The sequence below is a fragment of the Theobroma umbraticum genome, unplaced genomic scaffold (genome assembly GCF_002168275.2).
Source record: "Theobroma umbraticum cultivar Fairchild unplaced genomic scaffold, ASM216827v3 scaffold_56.0, whole genome shotgun sequence".
NCBI lineage: Eukaryota > Viridiplantae > Streptophyta > Magnoliopsida > Malvales > Malvaceae > Theobroma > Theobroma umbraticum.
The window spans coordinates 11,038,021-11,055,643 of record NW_018397256.1 but is presented as its reverse complement, the minus strand read 5'-3'; the positions used below and the strand labels follow the sequence as shown (position 1 = coordinate 11,055,643).

The following is a 17,623-nucleotide window of genomic DNA, read 5'->3' as shown; positions in this document are numbered from 1 at the left end:
TGGGCAACTTCCTTCTACTGTCTTGTCTAGTTTGTTAACCAGACCTTACCTAGTTTGTTAACCCACCCAAATGTAGGAGCACAATTTATGAACCTGGAAAGGTTCCAACGGAGCCTATTGAGAAGGTTTTGTTTAGAAATTAGAATGACGATATCAAGAATTGTTATTGAAGAAGCCTGGAAAGAAAGTTCCAAAATGCAGCATGCTTCATGCAAAGAATGGTCGTCTGTAAGAAAGCTGAGTATTAATAAATTTATTGGCCAACCTTCGCAGTTCACATCATTGCATCATCTAAATTTGTCTGTCTGGGATTAAGACAACTCGAAACTGTAAATAGAACAAATTCCTTGTTCCAGCTTCCCATTGATTTCTCTTTAAACCAAAACAGATTCTCTGTTTTAGAGCCACGTTCTCTGCCCTGCATAATTGACCATGACATAATCAATCTCTCTTTTTCTTTTTTTTCTCCCATTTTAAGGGGTAGCTGTAAACTCCGTGACCATTTGGATGAGCTAGACATTTGAATGGCCGCCACCCCAACAGATTAGGTTAACCATTAGGCAAGTCCCAAATTCATGACAAAATCAGTCTGCATCCATTTTCATTGTACTGGTTAAAGCGTTGTTTTCTAAACCTAAAACATATCCAATTCGTTGCTTTTTTTGATACATGATTGACTAATGCTTTAAAAATTTTGTGGTATTAATACCAACATTAATGAGTTTGAAATCAAGAAAAGCATTCTCCCAAAACAAACAATCATAAATAGAAAAACTACCGATTGACAATTACAGTAATGACTTTTTAACTTAGAGAGTCAGATGATTACATATTGACACACACCATGATCACCCAATCCAAACCCAGAAACAGACAGAGCCCAGGCACCTACGCCTGAAAAAAGAAAACAGAATAGAAAAAGGGGAAAATAAACTGCCCTTTCTTCCATTAGGCACAGGCACAAGTGATATTAACGCCAGCAATCTCATCATCCTCCTCATTCCTAAACACCAAAAACCCAACCGTTAAGCCCAAAACAATAGCCAGAAACACACCTCCATTGAACGACATAATCGCCAGCATCAACAAATACCCTAAAGCCGAGCTCAACCCAAAAAGCACCCCTCCCACGATCTTCTTCACCGAACACTTACCTCTATTTCCAGCCCCAGCTCCCTTCTGCTGCAGCAAAAGCGGCTCTTCAGCCGTCCCCTCCGCCGGCTTCCCTCCCCGCCTGACCTGATACCTTACGTGCTCCAAGTACTGGTAAAAAGCAGAAGCCAAAACACAAGCCACAAGAGTCAACGCGTAACTCAGCCATGACTCGGTCTGCCAGGAACTGAACAGGAGAGTCACCTGCCGGCTCCAGTACAAGGTCATGTGCATCATCTCCACAGTTTTTTACGGTGAAGAAAAGAAAAGAAAAGAAAATCAATGTCAATAAATTAAATGAAGTACAACATTTTTCCTTAGTTTCCCAGAACCAAAAGAGAGATCAAAGATTAAAGTTGAAGAATTTATATTCATAAAAGAAGACGTTGCAACTTGCAACCCAGCTGTACTATATCTAAATTTGTGTAGTACAATTTGAGAATAGGATTGGTACTTTATGTTTGGAAAATGCCATTGTTTGATGTTATATTTACCATTTTGCTTCTTTGTTTTTTTTTTTTTGACCTTTTTCAGGGTTTTACGGGCAAACAAACAAAATTAACCCTTGTTACTTCTTGGATTAAGAGAAGTTGTAACGTTCACGAAAGTGTGGGTCAGGCGGGCCAGCTGGTTTATCTTTGTGGGTCAATTCGGACTTTGGATTATACGAAGGGAAACGATTAATTCATAATTAACGTTGGAAACAAATTCGGATTGAGCCGCCAAACCTTTTTTAACTTGTACTCTTGGGCTATAAGGCTGATTAAGATAGGGACAATGTTATTATCAATCTTGTCAAATAGACACATCCATTTGCCCTTCTATTTCTTGGGTTTAAATTAATATTCCATTGAAAGAGTTAAATGAGAGTTTTGAGAATATTTTTTAATGTAAAAACTTTGTATGGTTATTTTTTGGATTTTTCATTTGTACTCTCATGAGTTTTTGACATTATAAAAATTACACAGTTCAAATCAAATCATCAATCATTGTCCACATTTAAACCAATTCAGTTTGTTGGAATTGATTATTTCTCCGTTGACCTATGTCTTGGCCAATCATAATCTTCTAATAAAAACATAGACCCCTAACAAAATAAATAGAACAAATTTAGAGTATCAATTATTAATTATTGTATTTAATATAAATTATATATAATCATAAGTAATATTTTAACCTTTTTTTATTGTCGAGTGGCAGCTTTGCAAATACATGGCCATGGCGGTGCATTTAGCGACATGGAAGTTAAAGTTATATTTGTTATTACACAAGTGATAAAAGAGTGGGGTGTGCGGTACAAAGGCAATGAACAGTCTGTAGTGTGTACCGCAATAGAATAGAACGTCCTTGCCTGTACGAAAAGCAAAGCCGCATCCTAGCAAGTAGCAGCAAGCTTTATCTACTACTTCCTTGAGTAAGAAATGCTACTAAAATATATAACAATTGGACTATACTAACCTTATAGTACTAGTTTTAGTGTAGTTTAGGGTTTTTTTTTTGTTTACAAAATATAGAAATTTCAATCAATAATAATCATATAATTTTAACAATTCTAGATGATACATCAATAAAATGCATATTAAAAAATAATTGAAAATATTATTTACTCAAAAGCACGAAATGAAATAATTGATGTAAAGAATAAGTTAACCACATTTGTTGATTTACAGTTTGGTTTCTTTTGGCTGAAACCTTCGTTTAATTGTTCTTAACAAAAAGCTATAATCTAAATATTATGTAAAAATTAAATTTCTTACCAAGCTTTATAAAATACTGAATTAATAAATCAAGGTGATGTTAGAATACTCATGTTTCGTAATTTAAGATATGTAATATTTTGGCAAATAAAAATACAAGAAAATGGTAATAGCAATAGATAAAATTATTGTATTTTTGACACGTCAGTTAATTTGTACTCTTGTAGGCATTTGTCTTGTTAGAAATCATGATATGAAAGCACATATACCCCTGGATAGGACAGGCAAGCCGGCATCAATCATAAGTATCAAGAGGTAAATTCTTTTTTAACATTATACACTCCAAAAATTATTGATTTTTTTTTGTGTGTTTGTGTAGTAAGAATATTAAACAATAATAGCTAGGGTTTCCTTTCAAACATCTAAGCAAGATCAATAATTACGGATGACTTAGAACTTATAATTAATTAATTTAAATTAGTACAAAACGTAATATGAACTAATCAATTTTTATGATCAGTGCAGTCATATTAATAATTAATATGTGGACTAATGTATAAAATTAACATAATTAGCAATCTGAAAACTTTCTCACCCCTCTAAATCAATTTTAATGAGAAAATCAAATTATTAATATAAACAAATCATTACATATATAGTGATTAAAGATAGAGATGATCAAGTCTTATATGTCCTAAAAAAATACTATTATCGGAGTTTGAAATAATTCTAAATGCAGTTCAAATAAAGTACTAATATTTGATACTATTTATATTACATTATCAAGAGTTGCATTGTGTATTTATATCTTTAAGTTATAAATTTTGTCTTTTTGGTGTACAATTTAAGCAACTCTTAACATTAATTATAACATTTTCAACATATAAATTGTAAAAAAATGAAAGCTTGTATGACATTCCATTATCTGAATATCTATATAGGATAAGTTTTGGATTTAAGAAAAAGAATTCTTAGACATTTTTTTTTTTGCTCCATCTCACTGATCAACTTGATCAGCAGTGGGGCCAAGAGGTTCTTTTCCTATTTGGACCCAACCTTTTATTCTCAAAAATGAGCCATGATGCTCATACTAGAGTAATGGCTCAACAACCAACCGCATGAACTATTGCCGCATGAACTAATGCCAAGAACTCTTAAGGTCACAGTCTTAAGGTCCAACGCTCCAGTGACAATCCCCAGATATTTTTTATTTCTAGGATCTTTTTCTGGAACCCCACTGTGCTTTGCCCTGTCCACCTGCTACTGCACCACACAGACTTAATTTCTCTCACGTAGGCTCCTTTTTACCCTATCCTTTCATCTTCTCGAAGGGGAGAACGTTACATAACATCAAATCTCTCTCTCTCTCTCTCTCTGCAAATGGGAAAGCCAAAATAACAAGAAGACAAATAAGCCTTGAGGAAGTTGTATAGAGATGTGTGGCGCATGTTGTTTTGCAGGGGATATTAATGTTTCATTTTCATTTGCATTCAAGAACAACGAGTGCTTTTTACTCATAATGAAACCGCATTTATTTCTTATCAGAAGAGTATGAACAAATACTCAACATCAGCCAAAGGGCAATGCACAACTGGCTAGAATACATTCCTTGTTAAAAGAAATGGATTTTTACAAGACTTCCAACAGAGTAGACTCTGGTTGCCAAAGTAGAAAATATTTGAAGGAAATTATAAATTTAAAACCAGAATCTGATAAACCTATAGAGCATTTTATTGAAGGCTATGAAGGAAGATTCCAGTTTCATTCATCCAATGCCTTATGTCAAGAAAGATGACAACAAATAAACCGAAAACATGACTTATCTGAAGTTAAAACCTTGCCTAAGCAAAATCCAAACTTCCAATTTGGTAGCCTTATTCAACAATCCTTTATTCAACTTCGCTTCTCAATACTAGATTCCATTTAAACCTCACTCCTAACTTCTCCATTTGACAGAGTGGAAAAGCAACTTTTGGATCGAACAAACGAGGCAGATGGTGGTCCACTTTTCCTTGGAGAATCCAAAGTTCTTCGAAGCAAATGTTTCATTGCAGAGATCAAATCCTCAGCAGGATTAGCTGGAGGACTCGAAGACTTGAACTGCTCACAAAACTTCAGGTGTCTATCCAACGCTTCGTTGGTTGTAATATCTTCCTCAGACCTAACTGTCTCGTCTTTAACTGCCTCCGAACAAAGCCCGCAAAGCCAACGCCCTTCAAACTTTTCACGGACGCGAGCAATGTAAGCGGGCGTGCACTCCTCAGTTAAACCGCAACAATCACACTCTGCAAACTCAACTTCAGTTTGGAGGTTTTTGTGCTTAACGGACTCCATTTTCTTTGCATCCTTGGAAACCGCTGCAGCCATTGGAGTGCTCCTACAATAGCTGTAATATCAATGAAATCCAGTTCATAATAATCAAGACAGAACATTTTTGTCGAAAAACATCTAAAATTTTGAAAAAAAAAAAACAGTAAATACCCAAGAAAAAAGTTTTGATTTTGATTCAAACCCTGATGAGAAATTTTGTTTATCTCTCCTTCTCCCACTCCCTTTCTTGAGATTTTTCTTCAGCAACAAGCATGAGAAGAAGAACTATAAACTGCATATACATCTCAGAGCCTAAATTGGCTCTCTCTCTGCTTCTCTTTCTTTCTATGTGTCTATTTAATTCAAGAGCAAAATCTAAGGGAGAAAACAGTTATGGATCTCAATTGCATTAACACAGAGATTTTCCGCGTCTTTCTCTCCGCTAAATACCTCTGTCTGATTGATTTCTACAGAAATGTGAAAATGTTCTTGAATATATAAATAGGGAGGAAAAGAATCAAAAGATAAACGCCCCAATCATTGGCGCCTTGAAGCCACTGTAATTGCTATCCACGTCACTGTTTTTTACCATGACGGTCAATCCTCACACTTTTCCGCTGCTCCCCTCCCCACCCTAACTTTCACTTCTCATCAAATCAGAAAATGCATAATTACACGTGGAACAATATTATTGGTTAAAGGGTTATAGTGCAATGTTTTGTGGAGGACGGGATTGTCGTGCTAAAGTGCGGCCTCTATTAGGACAGTACCTGCCAGCTGTCAGGACATTTACCGATCTTGCGGTTCGTCCAAGCCAAACGTGCTCTTTAGAGATTTCTCTTCTTTCCCGTATCTCACCTTTCCCACGACCTGCAACCGGCGCGTGTCGTCCCCTACCGTTCGGTTAAATAATGACCGACCTCGTTTAAAAAGGTCTTTGTCTCGGAGACGAGCGTACGTTCAGAGCCTGACATGCGCGTCGGACTGGTTCTGTTGTAATTTTTTGTCGTTATTTTAATTTTTCAGCTATGTTTATTTAATCAGTTAATTCCTTAATAACCCGTAATTATTTAAGGAATTAATTAGGCTCCTTCTATTCTTATCTGTTCGCCTTTTGTTTTTTCCCCTTTTTTCTTTTTATTTATGCTAGTCCATGCACATGAACAATTTAAGGAGAATTTTACCTAATTTTCGAAACCTAATGCTATGCCTTTAGATAATCCCAGAGCTTTTCCACACTTAGTGAGACATATCAGTTACTAGCAGCGTGACATTAATGCTAATGGTACAGATAATTGTTCTAAGCGCCCATTAATAAGCAGGGGAATGAAATCGAAATCTGTGTCTGTATTAATTGGCTTGATGGCTGGAAATGGACGAAAGATAGGAGGGTACACAGGACCATGTCCATCTATTAACATCCGAGATTATCCGGTCTCGCTTAATATCTAAGGGTAAAAAGTAATTTACTATTAATTTACTGTCAAAGTAAAAAGTAAATTGGATAACTGAACAAACTTTTAAAAATTTTTTTGCAAAAGTTATTTATATTTTATACCATTAGCTAAAAATGAGTTACATTAAAATTAAATTATATATTTAAAGATTACCTTTCATTTTAAGAATGACCACCCACTTTTAGAAGTATTGAAAAATATATCAAACTCAGTTAAAATTTAACTATCTATATTTTAGATAAATTAGAATAAAAATCAACCGTTAATCCTCGAGTTGTTTTTTTTTATTTAAAAGAAAAGAGATTCAAATTTTATTTTTTAAGTAAAAAGATTATACATTAATTAATAAATTAAATGCTCAGTTGCATCTAATACTTGAGTTTGATTATTAACATTTACAAACAAATATGATCTTTAAATAAAAAAAATTCAAAATTAATCTATATATTATTAATATAAATTAAATTAAAAATTAAAATTTAAAACCATAGATAGAATAATTAAAATTTCAGTAAATATTACATTAATTATAAGTAATTTATGAAAAATTTAATATTAAAAATTATTATTTAAATTATATTTGGATAGTGGTGGATACTCTATAACCATCATTGAAACCCGTAACAAATAGTAATTTTACTATTTAAATATTATATAAATTTAATTATAAAATACTCTAATTCTATTTAATTGAGTCGAATGATATAAGATATAAACTCGAATATATAATATATATTGTCATCTCTACTCTATATTTTTTTTTCAAGAATCATTAACCACCAATTATAAACAATAATTTGTATTACTCTCTCCTCAATAAGAGAAAAATTAAATCACTAAAATACAAAAAAAATATATGATGGTCAAATCTGCATTAAGGCAAGGGGTGTCTAAACCTAGAGGATTGAATCTTTTAAATGAATAAATGATTGGTCTCTTTGTCAGTTATGGCCTCTTTAATTAACTAGCTAATCTATTTATTCCAGGGGTTGGCTCATGTGCTTGACAACTTATTTGGTATAAAAACAGGAGAGCAATGGCATAATGATTCCGGCGCCGGTATGTTTTGATCACATTCACTTAACCAGGAGCAAGTGGTGCCAACATCATTTGGTTAACAGTTAAATCATACTCAAAGTTTTGGAGTTAAGCCGACGTAGTCTTTTGAGTTTGGTAGAACAAGAACAAAGGTATCACAATCTTTGTGGGATGGGCTGCTCTCTCCGGCTTAAGCATTTGTCATTTGCCTATTTATTACTGCAGTTTGGTTAAGTGAGAATGAATTTTGTTAGAAACTTGACCAAAAAAAGAAAAAAAGAGTTTGTGAGAATTAAATTTAAGAAAAAAAAAAAGGAAAAAGGACAAGACATGGGGGAAAAGGGCATAATTTGATATGCCTGCGGTTAACAACCGATTTGTCACTTACTGTGAGCGGTTAAGGTGTTGTGTAAAATTAGAAAGAAAGCAACAGTTGGCTTGGTTGGCTCAAGCATGGGTGGAAGCGAAGTCTCTTTTGGATGTGAGAACAAATTCAATTATAGCAAATTGCTTTTGGTAATTATATTTATATTTTTGTGGGGGAATCACTTTTTCTTTTTTACATATTTTCTCTTTTTAAGTTAAACGTCGTGTTAAACATTAAAAAAAAAAATAAATAGAGAGATTTTAAAAAATTTATAAAAGTGAAGGTTGTATACCTTATTTAATAAGGATTTTGAAAAAAAATTAATGATTCGTAAAAAATATATTTTTTTAAAGAAAAACTTTTTTATATCACTCCAAATCTGTATGACACTACAAATTGAAAAAGGTTTTTGATACCAAATAATGATAAAAAATTGAAAATTTTTACATTTTGATTTTTTTAATTCAATATTTTAGATTTTAAAAATTTTGAAAGTATAATAATCAAATGAATATGACAATTTTTAGTTCATTGCATAAAAAAAACCTTCAAATTTTAATACATAAGTTTAACGCAATTCCAAATTTTTGATATGGTTTTCTTTTTTTCACTATTTATTCCTTAATTTTGGTAAAACTAGAGGGGCTTCTTGCTTATTTCGATCACATAGAGTGAGATAAAAGAAAATAAAAAACTAAAAAATTAAAGAAAGTCATAGCAGTCAAGCGTGAATGTTTGGGGTTTACCCTTTCATTTCCGGAATCCCAAATCCCAAGTGATTAATTATTACTTAGCATTAGATTATATTGTTAATTAAACAACTGTAGGATTAGAGAGAGAGAATTAAAAAAAAAAAAAAAGGGAAAAGAAGTCAAATCGAGTGGCGAAGGGGTTGGGTGTCTTTGTTTTATATTTTTGTGGTGGTGGTGGTAGTAGTGCTCTTAGGCTGTTTAGCTAAAGCCATTTTCAAACAAAAAAAAAAAAAAGGGAAGACCAAAGGGAGAAGGAAAAACAAAAAAGGGAAGAGAAAGAGATAGAAAGGAAAGATACAGAGAAGCTTGTGAAACCAAAAGCTGAGATAACATAGTGCACAGCCAAAGAAAAACAAAAACCAAAAGCTCAAATCCCAATTAAATTTATTAAAAAAAATATCCGAAAATCATTTGTTTTGTTGGTTATCTTCTTATCCTCTCTATTATAATTTTTTTTTTGTCTTCTCATCTGATCTCTTTAGCTATGGATCCTTTTGATTTGTTTCGCAAAGGTATAAATTTCTCCTTTAGATCCCTCGATTTTTCATTTATTCTTTTTTAGCTCTGTTTATTTCGAATTTTTCCTTTTGCGTGTGTGTGCGTGTGTGTGTGTGTGTGTTGGATTGACTTGAGATCTATTGTAATTACTGGCTTGGATAATGCGAGATTATAGCTTTGATTTATGCTTGCCTTACGTTTTAAGGTTTTGTTTAATTAGAAAGCTTGATTTTGGTTAGATTTTTTTTTCCTGGAAATTTCAGTTTTGATTATTATTAATAGGGTTTTTAATTGAATGAGCTTGTTGTTTAATTATTACTTGAGAATTTTGTACCTTCTTTTTCTTTTCAGGTTAAAATCTTGGTGAGAAGTGAATTCTAGGGTTTTGAACAGTGTCTTGGCAAAATTTTGGTCTGTTTATTGCACTTGATTTAATTAAAATCTCGTAATTTAGCTTATAATCTTCAATTAATGTTAGTTTGATCTTGGTTATAAGAAATGATAAGCTTTAGTTGCCATTCAGTTGTTAATTAATCATAGTATTATGTTTGTTTTGTTCAAAACAATGGATTCGGCATGCATAGGAGTCTAATATGGTTATTAATGTTTCTACTATCATCTTCATCATTGTCGTCATCATCATTTTTTTCGTAGAAATTACTATTGTAAAAGTTTCTATAAAGAGTGCCGTTGAGATTTGGTGCTTTTCGGTATTAATGTCTTTCTCGATTTGGCTATTGAGTTCTTTTTAGTAAGGACTGGATATATGCGTGTGTGTTTGTCTTTAATTTAAGATTCTTTTGTAAGTTTGACTTATTGATAATGTGATATGATGGACGGTTTTGCAGGTTTTGGGTAGAGTTTTGTGGAAATCAAGGGTGTATCCTCTGCATCAGTTTCCTCTATCTATGTAGAATCTTTTTTCATTTAAGTAAAGAATGAGCTTATTAAAGAAAGGGACCCAAATTAGTGACACCAAACTAAATACCCCTAGCAAGGTAACAACTTTGAATCCTAATGCCGCAGAGTTTGTTCCCTTTTCCCTTAGGTCACCAGGTTCTTCCGGAAGCACTAGCGCCGCTGATGCAACAGCAAAATTTGCTACTTCTGGGACCATAGGAAAAGCAGTGCTTGATCGGTCAGAGTCTTCTGTTTCAAATAATTCTGACGAAGAGGCTCATCAGTTCTGGCGTCGCCAGCTGCCTGATGACATTACCCCAGACTTTAAGGTTATTAATGAGGATGATTCTCAAGGAATTGGGTCTGGGAGCCTCTCTTTGGCAGGTTTGTCCTTGCATGATGGTAGCGAAGCTTCAAGGTTTCCTGCTTCTGCTGGTAGTGGATATGCATTTGGTGATCAGCAGGAACTACTGCAGCATTATGGTAATGGTAATAACTACGCTGAAAAATTGAGATATCCTGTTTCGTCCTATGGAGAGGATCCTACTTCAGCTAGTTTTTTGCATTTGCCAGCCAAACCTTGGGACAAACAACTAGTTAACAGTGATCAGCTAGTTGGCAATGGGAAGGAGGGACATCCATATAATGGAAACTCTAGACATGGATTCGTCAATGATATGTTGGGGGAGCACACAATTATCGATGATACTGAAATGAACCCTGTGGAGTTTTTGGCTTCTCAATTCCCTGGATTTGCTGCTGAAAGCCTTGCTGAAGTTTATTTTGCCAATAGTTGTGACTTAAATCTGACTATTGAGATGCTCACTCAGCTTGAGGTGAGTGATGCTCGAATGTTTTTTGTTGGTCATGTTTCAAACACTTGCAATTATCCTTTGTTTGGAGATACAGCAATGCACCAGTTGCTTGCAACTTCAAGTTTTATGTTTTATATTTCTGATTAAATTGCTAGGTAGTTGCAGAACTACTAAAGGAATGGTTTGTGGTCAAAATCAGGATGGAAGGATGTTTCTTAACTTCAGTTTTTTATGTTCCTTAATTTTTTCTCTGGAATCACCGTTTTTCTTATTCTTTCTTTTTATGCCATATTTCTGGAATGATCATGTTGAGAATCTGCTGTGGATGCAATGGATGATAATGTTTTAGATGCTAACTGTGGTTTGACAGGAAAGCTGGCTCCACATAAAGTTTTGAGGCGACTCAATTCAACCAGTCTTGTATGTAGCCTGGTTCATAATATTCTGTGGCCTGTTACAGAGGGGTAGTTTTTTCATTATGGGATTTTCGCCTCCTTTCTCTGTTTTTTTTTTTTTTTGAAGTTATATCTTCTAAGGTTTTTGTGATGTGCTTTGTGGCTCATGGGCGTGTTTCCAGCATACTCAAAAATTTTCATTTTCTTCTTAATTGTCTTTAATTGCTTATCATTTCATGGGTCATATTGATTTTTATTGCAGCTTCAAGTTGATGGTGGTTTCAACCAGAATCTGAATTCAAAGACCTTGTCAGCTCCCAATCTGAGCACACTAGACTTTCCTGCGCTTACTGTGCCAGATGGTCAGAGTGGTCCTCCAAAATATGGAGGAGATGACCTTCAACACAGTGCCAATCCTTATCGAACTTCTGACAAGGAAAATATGCTTATGTTCAAGTCCGGTTCTTCCCTTTCATCTAGAGGTGCCATAGATTTTGCTTCAGCTGTCAGGAAAATGGCATCTCAAGATTCCGGAATATGGAAGTATGATAGAAATGGTTCTGCCGATTCAACTGTTGGCTCAAGTAGAAGTTCTCATGGGTCGGCTAATACCTACAGTGCTGCAACTGGAAGAGGGGTTTATGCTAATAGGTTGCAGACTCGTGGTTCAGCCCGTTCTGCTCCTGTTTGGCTTGAAACTGGAGATGCAGTGGGTAATATTCTGCACTAAATAAAGTTAATCATTTATACAGATTTAAATAGGAGTGATCTATGCCTTTGTGCATATCTATTTGCTTTAACATTATTGAGCTGGCAGCAAATTTGTACTCTGAACTGCGGGAAGAAGCTCGAGACCATGCACGTTTACGTAATGCATACTTTGAACAGGTATCTCCTTGGAAATCTATTGCACATAGTTTAACTGACATATTTATAGGTTCGACATTTTTGTTTAGCAAGTGACAAAATGAGTTGTTCAACCAAGTTTCAGCCTAATTGCCAGCCACTTTTTCTTTTTCCCTTTTATTACTTCATGTATTTGTGCTTCTTTTGCCGTATTAACCCTGGGTGATGAGTTCACCTTTTTAGCCGTTTTCTTGTATAACTGTTCAATATTTGCATATGCTTCTACTACCTTTATCTGTAACTTTAAAGTTGTCCACCAAGTTATATTAGGCATCAATCAGCTTAGCTAGATGTGCGATCAAATAATATAATTCATAGGTATGAACTCCATTAGTATTCCCCCCATGGCCCCATCCCCTCTCTTATGGTAAGCTTCATTGAATTTTTTGTGTTGACTAATGCAGTTAGCGGACTTTATCAATTTGGGAATCAAAGAAGTCTGGTGACATTTTATAATGTACATAGCAAGAATGTATCTGTCACAACCATCTGTTTAAATATCGTGAATGAATATGTGTTTTGATGAATAGCTCTTGCTTTCCAAAGTTGATGCTGTTACACTTGTACAGAGTGCATGAACTACCAGACAGGCAGATGACAAATTTCTAAAGTGTGACTCCAGTGTCAAATCTTGCATTTGAAGTCTGCTCTATTATTCATCACCAATGTCTCTTTTCCCTACTGAACTTAGCCTGTTAAACTTATCCTTATTGTTAACTGATTTTTTTATATATTTTAAAATAGGCACATCAAGCATTTGTTTTTGGCAATAAGGCTCTAGCAAAGGAACTTAGTGTGAAAGGGCAACTGCATAATATGCATATGAAGGCAGCTCATGGAAAAGCTCAAGAATCTATATATCGCCAGAGGTTTGTCATATCTTTCCTGTTGCACCTGGTTATTTGACATGGCAGTTAACAGGCTTCAATCCATTCTTCTGTTGCTATTATTGTAATTGCTTTTAAGGTCTGTTTATCAATGGGGTAGTAAGATATTTTCTGGTGGATGATAAGGCATTGGTTGCTGATAGCTGTGGAGTTAGTATTCATCCCTGCAGCTTTAAGTATAATTGGTTCCTATCCCTCCCTTTCTCCCAACCTTTCTCCTTTCTCTTTTAAGTTATCATACTTATAGCTGTGATGAACTAATATACCTGAGTTTGTCAATTGGTTATTTTGGTAATTGTTGGTTCTTATTTTCAGTAATCTAAATTCTTTTTAGATTAATACTAATTGGTAGGGTCAATACTAGTTTGTTCTGTTTGACCGTTTATGAACTATAAAAATATAGGAACCCAGTTCCTCCAGAGAATGTCAGAGCGCAGGAGCGGATGATAGACCTGCATGGGTTGCATGTTAGTGAAGCCATTCACATGCTGAAGCATGAACTGTCAGTGCTCAGGAGCACAGCACGGGCAGCAGAGCAGCGTCTGCAGGTTTACATATGTGTTGGAACTGGCCACCATACTAGGGGTTCCCGTACTCCAGCAAGGCTTCCAGTTGCTGTACAGCGATATCTCCTTGAAGAAGAGTGCCTTGACTATACAGAACCACAGCCAGGGCTACTTCGAGTTGTGATATATTGAAGCCATGGACATGACAGCGTAAGGTATAGGAGTTTTTGACACAACAGAAAAACTCATCAAGTCTTAGTCGTCATAGTCAAATTCTTGTATCTGTACATGGGAGGAAATGGAAGACAAAGTAGTTGAACTCTGAAAAAAAAAGGATAAAAAAATCGAAAAAGGATTTGGAAAAAAAAAAAAGGAAAGAGAAGCTAGGGGAAAGAGAAAAAGTGGGGAAAAAAACAATCAGAGAAGTGTACCATTAATGTGTAGACAGATGACAGCAGCAATTGCATTTTGGTAGCATCATGGAGGGGCTGACACCAGCCAGCAACTTCTCTCCGTTTTGTTAATTTTGTATCTTAATTTTTACTTTGTTAAATTCCTTTTTTTTTTATTTTCTTTTTGGGTTCATTCTCAGATTTAACTGATAGAATTGGATTACATGATAGTACGATTCATCAAGGGTAACTCTTGTGCCAAAATTTGCTTAATGCTGTCAGAACCGGACTCTTTTGTCAAAATTTGCATCATTAAGGTTCTTAATTTTTCAAAGAGTATAAATCTAGTAATACAATACGTACAAATCTATGCGCATTACGTATTTGAACAAATCTATGAATATATTTTTTTTTCACATAAAACCACGAAATATGGTTGCTAATTGATTGTTACGGGATAAGTAAAAAGAGTAATAAAATAAAGAACTAACAAATTAATATAAATAAACAATAAATATCCATTGCCACACATGGAACTGCCAAAAAATTAAGGACAAAATATCCATAAAACTCCAAGAGATGGGTGAAAACATTGACAGCAATGCCAAGAAATTAATAAGCGGAGGAACATGCTGAGAATATGCTTTGATGGTAAACTTGTAAATTAATGTAGATCAAAGTGTGTAATAGTCATTTCCATTTTTCAGAAATATCAAATATGGGTCCCCTTCCCTTCCCTTCCCTCTGTTTCCACCCTGATTTTACCTCCCTTTCTTTCCACCTCAGTTTCTTCCTTTTCACTTCCTTTCTTAACATGGTGTAACTGTTTATACCAATGAAAGAAAAATAGTTAAAATATTCACAAAATTCTTGTGTTCATGTATTTTATTCAATTTAATTCATATACTTAAATTAAAATAATTTATTTTTTTAATTTTAAAAATTATTTTAATTTAATTTTTTTTAATGATATCTAATTTTACTATTAAAAAAATGACATTATTATTAATGTGCATGCTAACGTGACATATTTTATGATGTGACATCGTATGATGATAGGATATGTCATGTCGCATCAACATGATGATATGATAATATCACATGATACTAATATGATGATGTGACATTAATATGTTAAAGTGTTGGTGTCACATGATAGATTAAAATAATTTACAAAAAAAATTATTACATCATAGGGATTAAATTGAACGAAAATATTTAGTACATGAACTAAATTTAACAAAATTGAAATATTGAGTTACCGAATTGAAAAAAAATATTTAAAAAATATAAATATTTAAGTAGATAATAGATTATTAAGTCAAATATTTAAGTGTAAAACATGTATGATGTTAAAAAATATATTTAAATATATTTTTATTTAATTATTTAATTCTTCAATATATACATTAATTTATCTTATTTATAAAAATTAAATTTAAATTCTCATTCTATAAAAAACAATTTTTAAAAAAATTTATACTTAAAGTTCAATTTAAATGTATAACTTATATTATATTAAAATAATATAATATAAAAAACAAAAAAAAATTTGAAAAAATACAACCCTCCCTCCACTCATCACAAAAATCACTCTGCAAAACAAGTGCAGAACAAGATCACCCCTGATCATACAATAACCCAACGTTTACAACCTCGCAAGTAGGTACAAAGGATAGCAAAACCTTAAACAACAACTAGAGGTAATCACAGCAAAATAACTTGAGGTGGAGGGAGGGTTGTATTTATATTTTTATAAATAAAAAAATTTATTTAATTTTTTATATTATTTTATTCTAATACAATGTAAGTTATTCATTTAAATTTGACTTTAGGTATGTAATTTTTTTTCAAATTTTTTTATAAAAAAAATTTAAACTTAATTTTTATAAAAAATATAGATTAATGTAAATATTCTAACATCAAATAATTACGTAAAATATTTATAAATATTATTGAACATTATAAATCTTTTACATTTAAATATTTGATTTATTAATAAGTATATCTATAATCGACTTAAATATTCATAATTTTCAATTTTTTTTCAATTTAGTCTCTTAATATTTCAATTTTGTTCAATTTAGTTATTGTATTATATATTTTTGTTCAATTTAGTCTCTATGATGTAGCACAAATTTTTTTTTAAAATTTTATTTACCACGTGGCATTGACACTTCCACATGTTAATGTCATGTCAAAATTGTCAGGTCATCATATTATATCATGTGGCACTATTATGTTATCATATCTATGTTACGTGGCATAGCACGTCATTATGTTGATATCACATTCTCAAAATGTGCCCTATCAGCAGTGACGTTTTTATTTTTAATGGCAAAATTTGATGCAATTAGGGAAATGGACTAAAGTGAAGTAATTTTCAAAATCAATAAAGTAAATTATTTTAATTTTGAGTATAATAATTAAGTTGAACAAAATACATGAATATAAAGACTTGACCTAAAAGAAATCAAATGGACTGGATTGATTGGATGAATCGATAGTCTCTTTTATCTAATTGAGGATAAATAGCTGAAAAGTTGAATTGATCAATTTTTTAGTTAAATTGATTTTATTGGATTTTTAAATTGTAAATTTTTTTATTAAAATTTTTATTTGTACCCTTTAAAATTAAAAAATTTTGAACCTTTACCCTCTTAAATGTTAATTAATAGCTTTAATTATTTATTCAAATACTTTTTATATTTTTCTATCATATTTAATACATATATTTAATGTTAAAATTTATTTAAAAATGAGATTGGTTGGATTGGTTAAATCAAAAACAAAAAAAAGTAAAAATTTGCTAAGGATATGATATATATGAGCAAAAAAAAAAAATCATCTTATTTGGTTTGGCACATACTTAAAGAAGTAAAAAAATTTATTCCAAATTCCATGCCCCGGACCAAAATAAGTTTTTGTTAAATTATGGTGAACATCTACTCTAAAACTAATTAACAATAGGCGAAAAAACGTTTATTATATTTATATGTTCAAAATATTCTCAATTTAATAGACATGGAATTATTATCACTCTAATACTCCCTTGGCTTTTAGAAATCACAAATTTATCACATAACATAAATTACAAAAGAGGTAACAGCAAAGCCATTGTCTATTATGATGCCATTTTAAATTATATTGAAATATAATGTTAAATTATGTTAAATTTTAGATAGTATTAAACTTAAAATCAATTAGTTATAATTATAAAAATATTTTTACTATATTTATATATCTAAAATATCTTTAATTTAATAAATACGAGATTATTAATGTTCTAATACTCCCTTTTATGTGTAGGAATTATAAATTTATCTCATGATATGAGTTATGAAAAAAAATAATAAAAGAGATAACGTTTGTTTTGATATTATTTTCGATTTTTAAGATGAATATTTAATTTAAAAAATTTATAATAAATAAAAAAATATTATGATAATTATATGTTCAATTGCTCTGATTATACAAGAAATGTAACTATCGCTATCAATATCTAATAGTTTTCCACCAAACATCAAAACCCAAATAAATGCATGTAACCG

At 32.3% G+C, this 17,623-nt stretch overlaps 3 protein-coding genes across 9 annotated transcripts; 1 reads left to right on the top strand and 2 right to left on the bottom strand.

The window, feature by feature from the left end:
- Positions 1 to 741: 741 nt before the first annotated feature.
- On the bottom strand, positions 742 to 1,970 carry LOC110410896 (copper transporter 5.1-like). The gene has a single exon (XM_021420828.2). The coding sequence runs from the start codon at positions 1,387 to 1,389 to the stop codon at positions 949 to 951; it is 441 nt and encodes a 146-aa protein (XP_021276503.1). The 5' UTR covers positions 1,390 to 1,970; the 3' UTR covers positions 742 to 948.
- A 2,396-nt stretch (positions 1,971 to 4,366) lies between these two features.
- LOC110410942 (uncharacterized) lies at positions 4,367 to 5,642 on the bottom strand. 4 transcript variants are annotated; one of them, XM_021420895.2, is made up of 2 exons: positions 5,331 to 5,642; positions 4,367 to 5,226 (listed from the first exon to the last, which is right to left on the bottom strand). In XM_021420895.2, the coding sequence occupies exon 2, from the start codon at positions 5,214 to 5,216 to the stop codon at positions 4,773 to 4,775; it is 444 nt and encodes a 147-aa protein (XP_021276570.1). In that variant the 5' UTR covers positions 5,217 to 5,226; positions 5,331 to 5,642; the 3' UTR covers positions 4,367 to 4,772. The 4 variants fall into 4 exon arrangements, with proteins under 4 accessions (XP_021276570.1, XP_021276569.1, XP_021276573.1 ...); XM_021420894.2 differs by having other exon boundaries at positions 4,367 to 5,235; positions 5,362 to 5,642; XM_021420898.2 differs by having other exon boundaries at positions 5,362 to 5,642.
- A 3,304-nt stretch (positions 5,643 to 8,946) lies between these two features.
- Positions 8,947 to 14,322, top strand: CID7 (CTC-interacting domain 7). 4 transcript variants are annotated; one of them, XM_021419945.2, is made up of 7 exons: positions 8,947 to 9,285; positions 10,120 to 10,654; positions 10,745 to 11,007; positions 11,644 to 12,094; positions 12,199 to 12,269; positions 13,032 to 13,156; positions 13,578 to 14,322. In XM_021419945.2, the coding sequence occupies exons 2-7, from the start codon at positions 10,210 to 10,212 to the stop codon at positions 13,870 to 13,872; spliced, it is 1,650 nt and encodes a 549-aa protein (XP_021275620.1). In that variant the 5' UTR covers positions 8,947 to 9,285; positions 10,120 to 10,209; the 3' UTR covers positions 13,873 to 14,322. The 4 variants fall into 4 exon arrangements, with proteins under 4 accessions (XP_021275620.1, XP_021275619.1, XP_021275618.1 ...); XM_021419944.2 differs by having other exon boundaries at positions 10,120 to 10,660; XM_021419943.2 differs by adding an exon at positions 9,623 to 9,682 and having other exon boundaries at positions 8,948 to 9,285; positions 10,120 to 11,007.
- Positions 14,323 to 17,623: the final 3,301 nt, after the last annotated feature.